We start from the raw sequence: 15,184 nt of genomic DNA, 5'->3' as shown, positions 1-15,184 counted from the left end.
ACCAGGAAAGTACCTTCAGTTCCCACTGAGATCTGAGCATGCTATGGGAATTAATGATTCGTAAGGATCACGGAAGGCACAAAAGGCGAAACGTCAGACTAGGAGCAGCATAGCCCTGAGGCAGGGAATGAGTCAGCCATGGAGAGAATCAGATTGCCAATTTTAAGTGAGCTTTGCTGCCAAGGGTATTTCCTACCTGTTTATTGACTTTTCAATGTTCTCCCATGTTTTAATTTTTTTATATAATCCCAGTAGAATTCTGAAGACATCAGGTAAAGAGAGTGCCATGGGGATTGATAACACCCTAATGTAAACAATTTATACCAATTTCATGGAGCATGAGGAAGAATCACAAAGCTACGTTTTCTGCTCTCTGCTAAACAACAATAACTTATTCTGTAAAAATGAGTGAATGAATGAATTAAATAACTGACTGTACCCAATCTGGAAGTGACTTAAGAAAGTATAATTTTTCATTTCTGGTACCAGATCTGAATTGGAACACATTATTTTCATTAAACTTCAACTTCTCCCATAAATTACAAATATGTATTGAGCATGGGCTTTCTGCACAGCAAGAGTATTATAGGAAAAGAGATAGTAAGATATACAGTACTTAAATTGCAGGATGAAAGGATGTTTAAAATAATAACTTACTAACCGGAGATAGTCAAGGTAATTTCCTGTGGAGACCCCGAGGAAGACGTGGCCGTGGGCCCAGCGGCCTGTGCCAGGACCTGGCTCAGGCTGGAGTTGTTAATGGTCAGGGTGATCTCGTGCGGACCGCTGGAGGGGGATACCAGACCTTGCGAAGTCATCACTTGAGTGAGGTCTTGGGTCCCTGTTTGTCATTACAAAGCAAGACAAAGTTGAGCTTTAAAAAAGCCATCTTCCCCTGTTTTTATATTTAAAACATTTTAATTCAACTGTTATTAAATATTTCAGTAAGAGAAAAATTTAAAACAAAGCATCAGTCATCTCCAATTCCTTCATCTAAAAAGAAAGCCTTGCGATGAAATGAAGGCAGGATGACAACAGTAATAGGTGAAGGTAGTAATAATCTAACAATAGATATTAAATACATATCATTAATTATAAGAAAAGCTTATCTTATTCTTAGGACATCTGACTTATTCTCTTCTACAAAAAGAAGAAAATGACACCATAATATCCTAAAATCAAATAAGTGATCACAAGCAAGAAACTGAAACTCCAGCTGTCAAAATAAGCAAAATTGAGGGGTTCTTACCACTGCTGCTAGTGGTCAGCACGGAATCCTGCTCAGACAGCGGGCCTATGGTCAGATTCGCAGAGGTCACCGTGGGCTGTAAGGACAGGCCTGAGATGGGCTGGATGACAACACTGGCGGGGACTGTGCTATCCGATGTCTGGAGAGAGCTGTTCTGTGGGGCCAGGCCAGGCTCCCCCGTGAGCTGCTGAGCCAGCAGGTTACCCTGCTGTAATGTCTGCTGCAGAATGCTCGGATCAATCTGAAAAGCAGCAGAGGTACTTGTAATGAAGACTTCAAGCTTCTGTGTGATGACAACAGTATCATAGCACAGAAGACCATGGAAGGTGCCATACCTGCAATGTAATGTTATTAATGCTGGTGGCATCAATTCCAGAAATCTGTACATTTGGTCCAACCAAGTTAGCAGCCAACTGTAACTGGATGCCTTCTAGGGTAGCCAGACTCCCATCTGTCAGAGACACCGTCAGGTCACCCCCAGCTGGGCCAGAGAAAGAGAAAGGGAAAGACTGAAAATTATGACTGCTTCAAAGACTAAAGCATTTCCTTTTTCACATAGGGATGTTTAAATACATAAGTGGTACACATTACGACAATACAGTCTTGTTGTGGAATACCCATACCTACCTTATACCATACACATACACTGTCTAATCATCCCAAAATAACTCTGTAAAATAGATACTCATATTACTCACTTTAAACGTATCAGAAAAGTAGCTCAAAAAGATTCCACTGATTAGCCCAAGGTTCAAAACAACCACTACTACTGAGTGGCAGTCAGGCTGCCACCGTGCCAAAGTCACAGACACAGAAAGAAGGTTACAGAGGACATCTGACTGCCATGTACAACTGCCGCATTTACCTGCAGCAGATACACAAATCAACACAGCTAGCTAAAATGTAACACTTTTCAAGCACTCGAAAACAATGCTAGTGAGTATTGATACATTACACTTCTCACTACTACATTTATGAGAATGCCAGCTGAGTAAAAACAAGCTCAAACCCATTAAAAACAACAGCTGACGGAAGTGCTTAGTGTGAAAAAGCAGTCGTCATGGAAGGCAGAATGGGAAATGCAAAGGAGCGATGTCTGCAAGATGAAGTTCCACTTTTTCCTAATGCTTGATAAGGGAAAGGCTCAAAGAAGGAAAACACGGTGCTGCGGAAAACAACGTTTCTTCTGCTCCGGGAACAGATAGAAGCCATGCAGAACCACTCAATCCCTGTGCTGCTCCCATTCCCCTGGCTCAGTGTTTACCTGACACGGAGGCGGGAAGAATAGCTTGGCCCACCAGCCCTGGTTGCAGCAGATTCTGATCGAACTGTCCTGTTAGAACAGAGTTGTTCATGATGAACACGCTGGGGTCAGTGGAGGAGGAGTTGAGGAGGCTGACGGGCTGCAGTCCTTCTGACGAACTTCGAGTCACAGGCTTTCTGGCCTTCTTCGGGTCTGGTTTATAATGAAACTGCATGTGCGTCTTCCTTCTACCCGAGGTACGGAAACGCAGCTCGCAGTGCGGGCATTTGAAGGGCTTGGCTCCCGTGTGCAGACGCATGTGGACCTTCAGACTTCCCTTTGTGGAGAAGGCGTTGCTGCAGACGTGACAGCTGAAGAGCTTCTGACCTGTGAAAAGCCCAGCTGAGAATCAGCAGCGGCAACGGCAGCCATGACATGCACACTCATGCCACTCAGCTGTCAACACGAACGTAAGTATGTTGAGTCGGCGGAAGGAAGTGCTTTAAAGAAAATCCCTTTCACCAGTAAGATGTCACAGGCAATTGTTGCAGAAATTCAACAATATATCGTTTACAATTTGAATTTGGTATTTTCACAATCCTTTGAGGTTTATAGTGTTTCTAAACCACTGCATTTTTCTGAACCTTGACTGAAGTATTTGATTTATATTTATCAAAAACAAATGGGTGGTATGACTTAACAGCCCACCTCTGAATTACTGTCACTTTTCTTTAATTTTATAAATGGTACTTTAACATCTCAGCATGTCTCTATCTTCTCTTCTGCCAAACAGGGGCAACCAAAATGCCAGCCCAGGATGGCATCACACTGGGAGAATGTGCAAAGGAAAATTCTATTCTAGGGTCAAAGAGCTGTGTGCCTGTATCATGTACCTAGTTCCTTAGGCGCTGGCTCCTTTCATGATTACTGGGTATATCAAAGGCCATGAAGGTGCTGAGCACCATGAGCATAGGCTGCACCCTGTAAGGGCCTCAGGGAGTAGAAAAACTTCCTGGCTTGCTTTTCCCCTCTACTGGTCCAGGAACAAATGCTAATTTTTACTAGGATGGTGCACACCGGGAACCACAAAGGGACTAGGGCAACCTGCTATCCCAACGCTGCCCTGGCTTCCTCAGAAATCATACCTCTACTTCAGAATGAAGAAAGAGGCACCAAAAGGTATTTATCCGGAGACTTCCATTTCTATTCTGTATCCATGTAGCCTACACTCAACTCCAAAACCAAGGAAATGATGAAGCAGCGTGCACCAAGTCATCGCGGCCATCGCTGGGCACCTGCTACATGCCAGGGCATACCCTAGGCCTGGGCACATGAAGGTAAGTGAGGCCGGGCCCTCCATATGCGCAAAAAGTTCACTGCATTACACAAGAGCCAAATACACGTAGTCTAACAGCAGAAAAACTGCACACAGAACAGCCAGATAAACAAGCTCATCTAGTTCCAAATAGGAACCCATCAGAAAAGAATCACAGGGCTACAGGTAAACGTGTGAAAGTCCATTTGTTCTTGTCTGGTGAATTCTGCTTATAACCAACAATTCAGAATATAAATGAGTGCGATCATCAGAATTTTATGAACCATTATAACAGCTCTCCACTCACTGAGAGTTCACCATAGGCCAAACACTTTTCTTAAGTCATCTAAATGTCTGAACTCCCAAAGAGGGAGGTAGAACTATCAGCCCATCTTCTGCAGGAGAAACCTGTGGCTACGAGGAGAACCTTGTCTAGGACCACAGAGCTCACAGGAGAACTGCAGGATTCCCAGACAGGGAGAGGCAGAGCCGGCCTCACAGCCACTAGGATGGACTGTACAGAATTCCAGAAGCGAAGGCGCTGGAGTATTCACCGCAGTGCCTCACATGAGATGAAAGGGAGAAAGAGGCCAGGAAAGTCGGCCATTCCTTTCTTCCTTCATAAGATTCTCTCCCCACATAGAAATAATTATGAAATGATAACTGTCATCAGATTTGCTATACGCCAGTTTTTACGAAACCTCAACAAACTGAATCTCGCTGGCCTAAATGAGACTAAGAGGTAATCTTTATTTATTTTGAGAGTTTCCTTCTTGTTGTCCAGGCTGGCATGTGATGGCGAGATCTCAGTTCACCGTAACCTCTGCCTCCTGAGTTCAAGCGCTTCTCCTGCCTCAGCCTCCCGAGTAGCTGGGGTTAGAGGCATGCATCACCACTCCAGCTAATTCTGTATTTTTCCTAGAGACAAGGTTTCTCCATGTTGGTCAGGCTGGTCTCAAGGATAAAAGGTAATTTTTTAACAAAGATATTTAAGCAGGAGTAAGGATATGTGACAATTTTTAAGAAAAATTCAACTTCTGAGACCAATCCTTTTTTTTTCCTTAGTGTCATTTTGACAGTTTTCCCTGTGTCAGGAATTAAAAAAAATTTTTTATATCACTTTCTTAATGGTTCCTCATTTTTAAGCTTTCTATAATTTAAAAAGTACTTATGTATGTAAAATATATAGGAACAAAACATATGAAATGCTACCCTAAGACATCTACCAATGATGCAGGAATGCGTTCCTTACCTGTGTGAGTCTTCACATGGCAATCAAGAGTGGATTTCACAGTAAAACTCTTTCCACATTCATCACATTTGTATGGCTTTTCTCCAGTATGGATTCGAACATGCCTATCCAAAAAGCATTCATTATAGACGCATTGACAAACGACTTCATAATTTGAAATTTATAACTATATAAATTAAAATTAGGTGTTACTGCCTTCTGATTAAGTTTGGCCAAGAAAAACCTTGAGCTTCACTCCACACACACAAAAAAAAACCATAAACAAATCCAAATAACAATAAAAATATTTGCAAGACAAATAATAATAGACATGATTTCCTTATGGCCAGGTGTGGCAGCTCACGCCTGTAATCCCAGCATGTTGGAAGACCAAGGTGGGCAGCTCACCTGAGGCCAGGAGTTCAAGACCAGCCTGGCCAACATGGTTAAATCCCATCTCTACTCAAAATACAAAAATTAGCTGGGCATAGTGGCGGGTGCCTGTAATCCCAGCTACTCAGGAGGCTAAGACGGGAATCACTTGAACCCAGGAGGCAAAGGTTGCAGTGAGCCATGATTGCGCCACTGCACTCCAGCCTGGGCAAAGCAAGACTCTGTCTTAAAAAAAAAAAAAAAAAAAAAAAAGACAATTTCCTTAAAAAACCCAAGAACTCTGGCAAATCAGCAGGAAAACCCAAACAATATCAGAGTAGAAAAGTGGGCAGTGTGCAGAGTTTACAGAAGAAAAACTAACAGCCAAAAAGTATATGCAAAGCTGTTCAATCACACTTAGAATCAAAAAAGAGTAAATGAAAATGAGATATCATTTCCCCCATCCTGTTAGCCAGAGCTGTAAAAGAGGCACTTGGAGTCTCTGAAAGACGGAGGCACAGGGCCCTCTGGTGGCCTTTGCCAGCCTCTACCCTCACTGAGCTGTCAGAGGCACAGAGGCTCACAGAAGACAGTCACCACAGCACCCTGCCAGTCATCAAACATGGAAGTTCAGTGCTCGGCGGGAGGGTCTGGTAAAATTAATTTGGTATGCCCATGCGACGGAACACTGTGTTGCCATTAAAAAGAATGAAACAGCTTTATGGATACTGACAAAGAAAACATCTATGACCCATTGATATATAGAAATTTAAAAACCAGAATTGCAGAACTTAATGCTGATATATGTCCAGACATTTCTAAAAAAAATACTTAAAGAACTGTTAACAGTGGTTGTCTCTGGGGAGCAGGACACCCTTCAGTACCAGTCTTTGTTTGTTTTATCATCACATTTACTCACTGGGAGGCTGAACCTTGAACTTTTTTAAAACAAAGGATAGGACAAGAAGAAGAAAACAGAGCTATAAGGATGCCCTGCTCTTCTGGTCTTTAGGTACAGCTGATGGAGACACATTTAGCGCTTCATGTTGCCTTGGTGGCATCCTGTCTCTGCTAATTGGCTGGCATGCCCCACCCCACAGGCAGGTCACAAAGTGCTGTTTCAACGCCTCCCCGTGACACCCTTGCCAGGCCTGACTTTCTCATCTATGATTCTATCACTAGCCCCTACTGGCAAAACTATCTCCCTCTATCAGCTAATTCATGAGTTTTTCCAGGCCACACACAACTGCTGGCCAGACTGGACTCCTTCTTAAAAACACGCAAAGTCTTCCATCACAACCCCTTAGATCCTCCTCTGCTTAGTTTAACTCTCCACGTCTTACTCCCCAACCTCAGATTATACCATCAACTAGATCCTACCCCTGAACTGCACTGCATGGCTCAAAGAGAGCTGGCCGCTCAAGGGTCCTGTGGCCACACCATCCAGTGGGACCTGGGCTCTCTCTTCTCCAGTCAACTCCCTCATTGTCACTCTCTGGCTGAACATACCTTCCCTTCCTGCTGTGGTCGACACATGAAGGCCAGAAGTCAAGGTGTGTGCTCACTAGGATGGCACTGCCAACTCAGCAGCTCCTTGAAACCAGCTACCCTTTCCCTGTACTACCTGCCACTGCCCTCTGTAGAATCAAGAGTACAAGGAACACACCCTCTTTGGTTTTCTGAAACATCCCACAATATTAAAATCTTCACAGTTTGTTTCACTAAGTTGCAGAATAACTTTCACTCACTTGTTCTATCTCCTAGAGCAAAACATAAGCATCCTCCTTATCATATATAGAAACTCTTCTGATTCTTTAGGAGAATACTGATACTTTGGTATTCCTTTCTCCAGAAAGGAAGGACATTCTGAGAGCCCCTTCTGTTCTTTATCATGGGTCTTGGTTTCCAGATTCTTCACAGTTCTTCTAAACTCAATCTCGTGTATCAATCACTGCTGTTTGGCCAGTTGTCAGTTGGTCTCCCTCCTGTCACCCGCATGTGTCCCACTCCTCACAATGACTGGCAGGCCTCAGGCAGGAGGGCGCCTGCTGCTCTTCTACCCCTCCACAAAGCTTAGAGCCCTGCCTTCTTCAATGGATAGATTTGTTTTCATTGTTTACTACTATGAGAACCACACAGAAATAAGCACAAGCAATCTACAGAGAAAACAGACTTTCTAATTAATATTCGGGAAGACTTACTATTGATAACTAACTCAAGCTTAAAACCATACACTCAAGTAAGTAAGCAGCCATCACTCAGGTGACACCAGGTTCAGGAACGAATGGCCTTGCTGCAGTGAAAGTCACCCAAGGAGCGGCCGCCTGCTCCCCCCGTCTTCGGAACAGAACCCGTGTGGCGGCTGTGCCCTCACCTCACCAGGTCGCTGGGCTTCTTGAAGCTCTTGGGGCAGTAGGTGCAGCAGTTGGCATGCTTGGGCTCGTCCTGCAGCTCCGCCTGCTTGTCCCTCAGCTCGCTGATACGGTCCTTTTCTGCTGCAGACTGCACCAGGACCTTCTCTGACACGGTGGCACTCTCCTGCGGACGGATCTTGGCTAACTGGGCTGTCTCTTCCTCTGTGAAAGTGATGACCTCAGGACGAGACTTCCGTGACACATTTCTGTCGGGATGCTCTTCCTCCTCCTCCATACAAATGTCTAAACAACATAAGGAAAAGGGATCACAATCCTAAGGAAAAAGACTTAGGTTTTTAGCAAAACAATTAAAACGAAATAGGTATGTATGTAATGAAAATTAATAACTCAACCAAGCTATTTTTACGATGGTAGAGAGTCACTATATTTTCCCACCACTATTGGAAACTTAGGTCACAGAACGAGAACAGCCAAGTGAACTGGAAAGTGGGGGGCAGGGGATGAACAGAGGCTGGTGAAGGGTGCAAACATCTGCTTAGATAGAAGGAATAAGCTCTAAAGTTTGATAGCAGAGTGGACGATACAGTTAACAACAATGTATATTTCAAAGCAGCTAAAGGAGGGAACTTGAAATGCTCCCATATGTAGAAACTGATAAATACTTAAGGTAATGAACACCTCAAATACTCTGATTTGATCATTCCACATTCTATACAGGAAAACAAAACATGTGCATCATGAATATGTACAAATATTATGTATCCAAAAAAAAAAAAGGCAAGTGAAGGTGCCCCTTAGGAGAGCAATTACTAACATTAGGAAGACGTATGGGTTAAAGACCTCCTTCCACCCCTCCGTGCAAATTCAGGAGTAGGCTTTGAAGCTGACAGTGTCCACATTAACTACCAGGTTCATAAATACAGATATTCATTTATTAATAAGGGCAAAAAATGAATTACCACCAGATTTTTAAAAACCAGAAGCCCAAAAATGGGAGACCAAATTAATAAGTTAGCCAGTGATCCTCAACTAAAAGCAATTACTCTAAAGAAGAAAATAGAACTTTAAAAATACATATGGTTGGTCCTCTGTATCCATGCCATACACATTCATAGATTCAACCAACTGCAGTTAGAAAATATTTAGATATTTTTTTTCTCATTATTATTCAATAAACAATATGGTATAATGGCTATTTACGACCAGGTGCAATGGCTCACACCTGTAATCCCACTGCTTTGGGGAGCTGAGATGGAAAGACTGTTTCAGGTCAGGAGTGTGAGACCAGCCTGGGCAACACAGCAAGACCCCATCTTTACCAAAAATTTAAAAATTAGCCATAGATGGTGTCAAGGCAGGGCTTAGCCCAGAAGTTCATGACAGCCTAGGCAACAGAGCAAGACCCTGTCTCTACAGAAAATTTAAAAATAATTAGCCAGGCATGGTGGTGAGCCTAAAGTTCCAACTACTCAGGAGTCTGAGGCAGGAAAATTGCCTGAACCCAGGAGTTCAAGGCTGCAGTGAATTATGAATGTGACACTGTAATCCTGCCTGGGTGACAGAGTGAGACCATGTCTCTCAAAAAAAAACCCCAAATTATTTAAATAGCATTTATATTGTATTAGGTATCATAAGTGAATTATAGACGTTTAAAGTATACAAGAGGATGCGTATAGGTTACATGCAGATACTATGCTGTTTTATATGAGGAACTTCAGCATCTGCAGATTTTGGTGTCCTCAGGAGTCCAGGAACCAATCCTCAGCTGATTGGTTCAGCTGAGAGAGAACTACATGTATAAATATTCATTCCTCAATGAAAAATAAGGATGCATTCCAATTGATTAAAAAAAGAATAATAATAGAAAAGGAAAAAAAGTTTGGCTAGGAACAGGGAGATCATTATTGCACGAATGACTGAAAAAAACTTACAACTCAACAGAAACACTAAATTGCAAAGGGACAGTGATTAATTCACCAAATAAGTAAATTTAAAAACCGATTGGATAATTTTTCTTAGCACATAAAAGGAAAGATGAGAGATGGGAGGGGAGAGGGTAGCAAAGGACAGCGAGGGTGTGGGTTGAGGGAGAAAGTCATGGAGGATAAAGCCAGTGGACTCAATGTCCATCTCATAGAAATTCCAGAAAATGATACATCAAACGGAAATTCCACATTATATGAAGTCTGGAACGATTTGAGGGCTGCTTATAGACAGTGGCCCCACCAACACTGATGAAGAAATAAGGAGGTTCCTCTGCTAATGTTCTTTTAAGGAACTGAGAACACAATCAATGTGGCACCAGCTGGAGAGAGAGAACGCAACAAAATCAAGCACGACCTAAAGACAGCATGAAGCAGATGGCCAATAGGCCAAGCAGGCTAACACCACAATAATGTGAGGGAGCTGAACCCCTAGCCAAGACCCTAGGTTTGGGCAAAACAACACAATTTAACGTGTGACTTTTCTCCTATGGACAAGAGAGTTAATCCACAGTTTCCCCCACAATGATCCAAGAAAAACAGGACATATAAAGGTGAATCTAAATAAACATGTAGCAGTGAGATGAAGCCCAAACAGAACCCCCAAATTGATGCTAGAATTCAATAGCATTAGAAGCTTTATTAATTGATGGAAAGGAATATGTAAAGAGGCTTAGAGATTATTTGAATTGGCTGATAAATCAACGCCCTCCAAATGACAGGGTTCTAGAAATAATGCCTGGATGTCCTATAGCCTTTAACTCATTTGAAAGAAAGGGTCATTTTCTTTTTATACTTTATGAAATCTCATGAAAGAATTTTAAAAATGGAAGTAAAGATAAAAATTTTAAACATGGAAGTAAGCACCATCAGATTAAAGAGTTTGAACTTCTCAGTATAACAGGTCAGAAACTTTTATTCCAGAATTATCTACTAAAGAAATGAGATGCACAGTGGCTCTGGCAATGAGTAAGTCAAAGTCACAGTTTTTGTTACTTTGAGGGAGGGTGGGCAAGTTTTAGAGACTTATTCCTCAAAACAGAAAAGTGGACTGCCATTATTTCAGCCTAACCCACCAGGGACACCAGATGGTCTCACTGTGATTGTGCGGTCAGACAGAGGCAAAGCAGACAGAGCGGCAGTACCCTGAGAGGGGATGATGGGCCAGCAGTAGGTCTGACCTCTGAGGACAGTCCCCACACAGCACCCCCATCTCCACACAGCCACTGACACAAGATTCTCTGACAACATTGCGCACCAACTGTGCCAGGACAGGATGGCTGAGGCATGGGCAAGAGGCCAGGTCCACACGTGCACAGACCAGCCGTGACCTCCAAGAGTGTCAGAACTAACATTGATTTTAAAACTGCAGTCTGTGTGCTGGCAGGATGTGCTAGAATACAAAATGTCCTCTATTCTTAACTCTGTAATTTCATTGTGGAGCTTACTAAAAAGAAGTTGCCTTACAAGTACACAAAGTATAAGCACAAAAATAATACTCAGGGTTTTTCCGCTTGGTGTGGGACTTCAGCGAATTAACTTGTCTAATGTTTAGCTGGCTCATGTACAAAATGAGATTAATCCCTCCAACTGTGCAGTGTTTTGTGTCTATTACATGAGACAATGTAATGGTAGGCACAGGTTTTGCCAGGGGTTACGGTACTCCATATATGCTACAGTACTCCATAGATTACCATTTCAGTGAGAGACCAGATACTAGCTACACATCCATGATCCATCAACAGGAAATTATATAACAAAATATGATGGAATTCCATGGAGTCATCTGAACTGATGTAGATCCGTGTCCAATAAATTAAATATGCCTATAATTAACTTCAGGAGAGGGAAAATTAAGCATACTACAACACCATATATAGCAAGAAACCATATCTGTTTAAAAAAAAAAAGTCTCTAGCAACATGTATGCATAAGCATGAAAGAAAGAACACAATGTTGGAGCAAATACTGATACAGTGTGTGGTGATTTGTAAGAGCAGATGTTTTCTTCATTGTACCTCTGAATTTTTCTTCCAGGAGCATGCACAGCTTTCATAATCAGAAAATAAAATTAACTTTTAAAAACTCAGGGTGCTAGTGAGCTTAAGCTGTACATAGCCAGGTTAAAATACTCAGTGATTTGTGAATGGATTTATTCCTGAATTAGCATCAGGTTAATACACCTTGAATTAACAAATGAAAAATACCTCCTCCTTCTGTCTCTGCAGTGGTTGACACAGCAGAGGAGACCGTTTGGTGTCTCTTCATGTGCTTTTTACAATGCACTGTAGTTCGGAAACCCTCCTCACAAAATGGACATTTATAAGGCTTCATGCTCATGTGTGTGGCCATGTGCCGGGTGAGGCTGCCATTGGTGGTGAAGGAGGCACTGCACACGCCACAGCTGAATGCCTTCACTCCTACGAGCACAGAAACAGAGAAAATGCTTGGAACGAATCATATTTCATTACCTTAAAACCATAAGTAGTCAAAAGCAAACAAAGATAGGTTTAATATGTCACAAAATTATCCTGAGGCTTAGCAGAGTTTGGTTAAAAAAAAAGGAAATCACAAAATTATAGACAGTTTATTTGGTGGGGTTTCCAATTTTTAGAAATGGATTGTTTTAAGAACATGGAAGTTGACATAGGACATCTCACTGCCTTCTCTACTAAAATCAGCAGCCTCTGCAAAGTCATATTCTTCAAAACAAATCACTGCCCTCAGTCTTTTACACTTAAACTGGCAACATGTGGATTCTACCCTAGAAATGTTTTCTCCAATCCATCCTTCATCACTCCCACAGCAAGTGAGGTAGATTAGGCATTAAGGACTAGTCTGTAAAACTTCTATACAGCTTCATTTTCAAATAAAGTCCAATATAGAATGCCCTCTCTCCTCCGGACCAATGACACAGAAGCAAGTAACTAGCTATTTTCTTCCTGTTTCTGTCTTTCTCCCACTGCTCCTTGTAACAGTCATATATTGCTGCTCTCTGTCTCCGTAGCAGGCCCTTCAAAGCACCATATTAACTACTCCCAGTAGTCTGTCCAGTGTCCACTCCAGCCACTCCCCAGTCAGCAACCTATGGATTAGCCAATAACACTTTTTCTTATTTCGCCTGGCTGTATGTTTCTAAGCAGTATATACTTTCATTTTCAAATAAAGCCTTATATAAAATATACATTGATATTAAACTTATTAAGAAAATACTGAATAAACAGATAACAGTAATATGTTAAAAATATTTTTAACTGTACACCACATATCTGATAAAGGGCCAGTAGCCAGAATAGAAACACCTCTTATGACTCAATAAGGCAAATAATCCAATTGTAAAATGGGCATAGGATTAGAACAAACATGCCTCAGTGTCTATGAAAGATGTTTAACATGATAAGCCATTGGAGAAATGCAAATCAAAGCAAAACCACAACAACATGCAGGAAGGCCCATGACCATCCACGAGGCAGGTCATAAGAGAAGCAATAACAGGCATTGGCAAGGATGTGGGGAATCAGAGCCCTCCCATGCTATAGCGGGCTGTCAAATGCTGCAGCCACAATGGAAAACAGTTCCATAAACTCAAATGGTGTAACAAAGTTAACATATGACCAAACAGTTCCACTCCTAGGTAGAGAAATGAGCCCATGTCCACACAAAAACTTATACACAGATGTTCATAGTAGGATTACTCATAACAAAATATGGAAATAACCCCCATGGCCATCAACTGATGAATGGATCAATAAGATGTGGCATATCCTCCTGTGGAATACTGTTTGCCCACAAAAAGGAATGAGGTGCTGATACTACAATACGGGTGAACCTTGAACACACTGTGCTATGAAAGCAGCAGACACAAAATGCCACGTATCAGATGAGCTCATTTCTATAAAACACCTAGAGAGGCCAACCTAGAAAGACAGAGGTAGATAACGGGTGCCTAGGGTTGGAGGCATTGAGGGGGAATGGGGAGTGACTGTTCATGGATACAGATTTTGGGTGTAATAAAAATGTCCTAAAATTACAGTTTTTATGGTTGCAGGACTCTATGAACACACTAAAAATCACTGAATTGTACACTCTAGGTGGGTGAACTGAAAGGTATATGGATTATATCTCAAGAAAGCTTTTTTTTTTAAGGCCTAATCTCCAAGTGTAAGGTAGTCAATGACCTGTGTGTGTCTTCTCGTGGGACTTGAGAACCCCGGAGGAAACAAAGCCACGTCCACAGAGCTTGCACTTGTAGGGCTTCTCCCCTGTGTGCGACCGCACATGCTGCTTCAAGTGGCTGGACTTCTTAAAGCCTTTGTTGCAATAGTCACACCTGCAAACCAAACATGCAGAACTCAGACAACATGTTCATTCAGAGCACAATTAGAAATACCGCACCTGAGAATGGAAGAAAAGCAAACAAGCTTCACCAACAACCATGAAACCTTTAGGCACAAATGTAACAGAACCAGGTGTGCTCTCCAACATTTAAAAAATTATAAGCTATAAAATATTGCCAACAATTATTTGTTAGATCAAATTCTGCTTATTTATAGTCTTAAATGTATTACTTAAAAATTAGTCAATCCTATAACCCCCCAGCAGACATAATATTTGATTAATTAGAAACTTTCTCTAGATATAACAGAAAGAAAATGCATGGACTCTCTTCTTTATTAAGTCATTAGACACTGAATCCTTCCATTGCCTCACAGGCAGAATAATTCCTGCATCCAGTCACTTGGAAATGCCAATCCACATACTCCTTTGGTTTATAAAATACAAAACAAAGTGTACTGGAGTTATGCTGAATAATATATAAACATGTATCATTTCCCCCTCAGTTGTTACTGAATAGACTAATGTTATCTTAAGGATTAAAATAATTACAAATTTCAAAACTCCTATTCACATATTATTAAAAGCTTATTCCATTAGGATGTCTCTTTTGTCCATTCCTAAGTTTTAATCTCCAGTAAGAGGTTAGCGACATCACTAAACTATAACCTATGTCTAGACTGGGTGCCCACATAGAGGCAACTAATGTTCCCCTCAAGTCCAAATTCAACTAAAAGCTAGAAGTGTCCGAATACACCTTGAAATTTCACTCTTGTAAATTTGGTTTGGCGGTGGCTCACACCTGTAATCCCGGCACTTTGGGAGGCTGAGGCAGGTGGATCTCTTGAGGTTAGAAGTTTGAGATCAGCCTGGCCAATGTAATGAAACCCCAACTCTACTAAAAATGCAAAAATTAGTGAGGCATGGTGGTGCATGCTTGTAATCCTACCTACTCAGGAGGCTGAGGCATTAGAATTGCTTGGACCCAGGAGGCAGAGGTCGCAGTGAGCCAAGATTGTATCATTGCACTCCAACCGGGTAACAAGAGCAAAAAAGCTGTCTCAAAAAAAAAAAAAAGAAAG

The 15,184-nt window shown here is 41.9% G+C and overlaps 1 protein-coding gene across 5 annotated transcripts in view; it reads right to left on the bottom strand.

Annotated features, from left to right (window-relative positions):
* The window catches only part of ZNF236 (zinc finger protein 236), a 155,078-nt gene that overhangs the window by 37,466 nt on the left and 102,428 nt on the right, over nucleotides 1-15,184 (bottom strand). For all 5 annotated transcript variants that reach the window (XM_032293893.1, XM_032293895.1, XM_032293897.1 and 2 more), the window contains 8 exons: nucleotides 13,946-14,097; nucleotides 11,975-12,187; nucleotides 7,785-8,067; nucleotides 5,060-5,163; nucleotides 2,514-2,879; nucleotides 1,585-1,730; nucleotides 1,250-1,490; nucleotides 662-841 (listed from right to left, as the gene is read on the bottom strand). In XM_032293893.1, the coding sequence (XP_032149784.1) occupies nucleotides 662-841; nucleotides 1,250-1,490; nucleotides 1,585-1,730; nucleotides 2,514-2,879; nucleotides 5,060-5,163; nucleotides 7,785-8,067; nucleotides 11,975-12,187; nucleotides 13,946-14,097 (1,685 nt within the window). The remainder of the gene's footprint in view (nucleotides 1-661; nucleotides 842-1,249; nucleotides 1,491-1,584; nucleotides 1,731-2,513; nucleotides 2,880-5,059; nucleotides 5,164-7,784; nucleotides 8,068-11,974; nucleotides 12,188-13,945; nucleotides 14,098-15,184) is intronic.

Source organism: Sapajus apella, unplaced genomic scaffold (genome assembly GCF_009761245.1).
Source record: "Sapajus apella isolate SASKATOON/1434 unplaced genomic scaffold, GSC_monkey_1.0 scaffold30, whole genome shotgun sequence".
Taxonomy (NCBI): Eukaryota; Metazoa; Chordata; class Mammalia; order Primates; family Cebidae; genus Sapajus; species Sapajus apella.
Note: the sequence above shows the minus strand (reverse complement) of the source record. Positions and strands in the feature narration are given on the sequence as shown.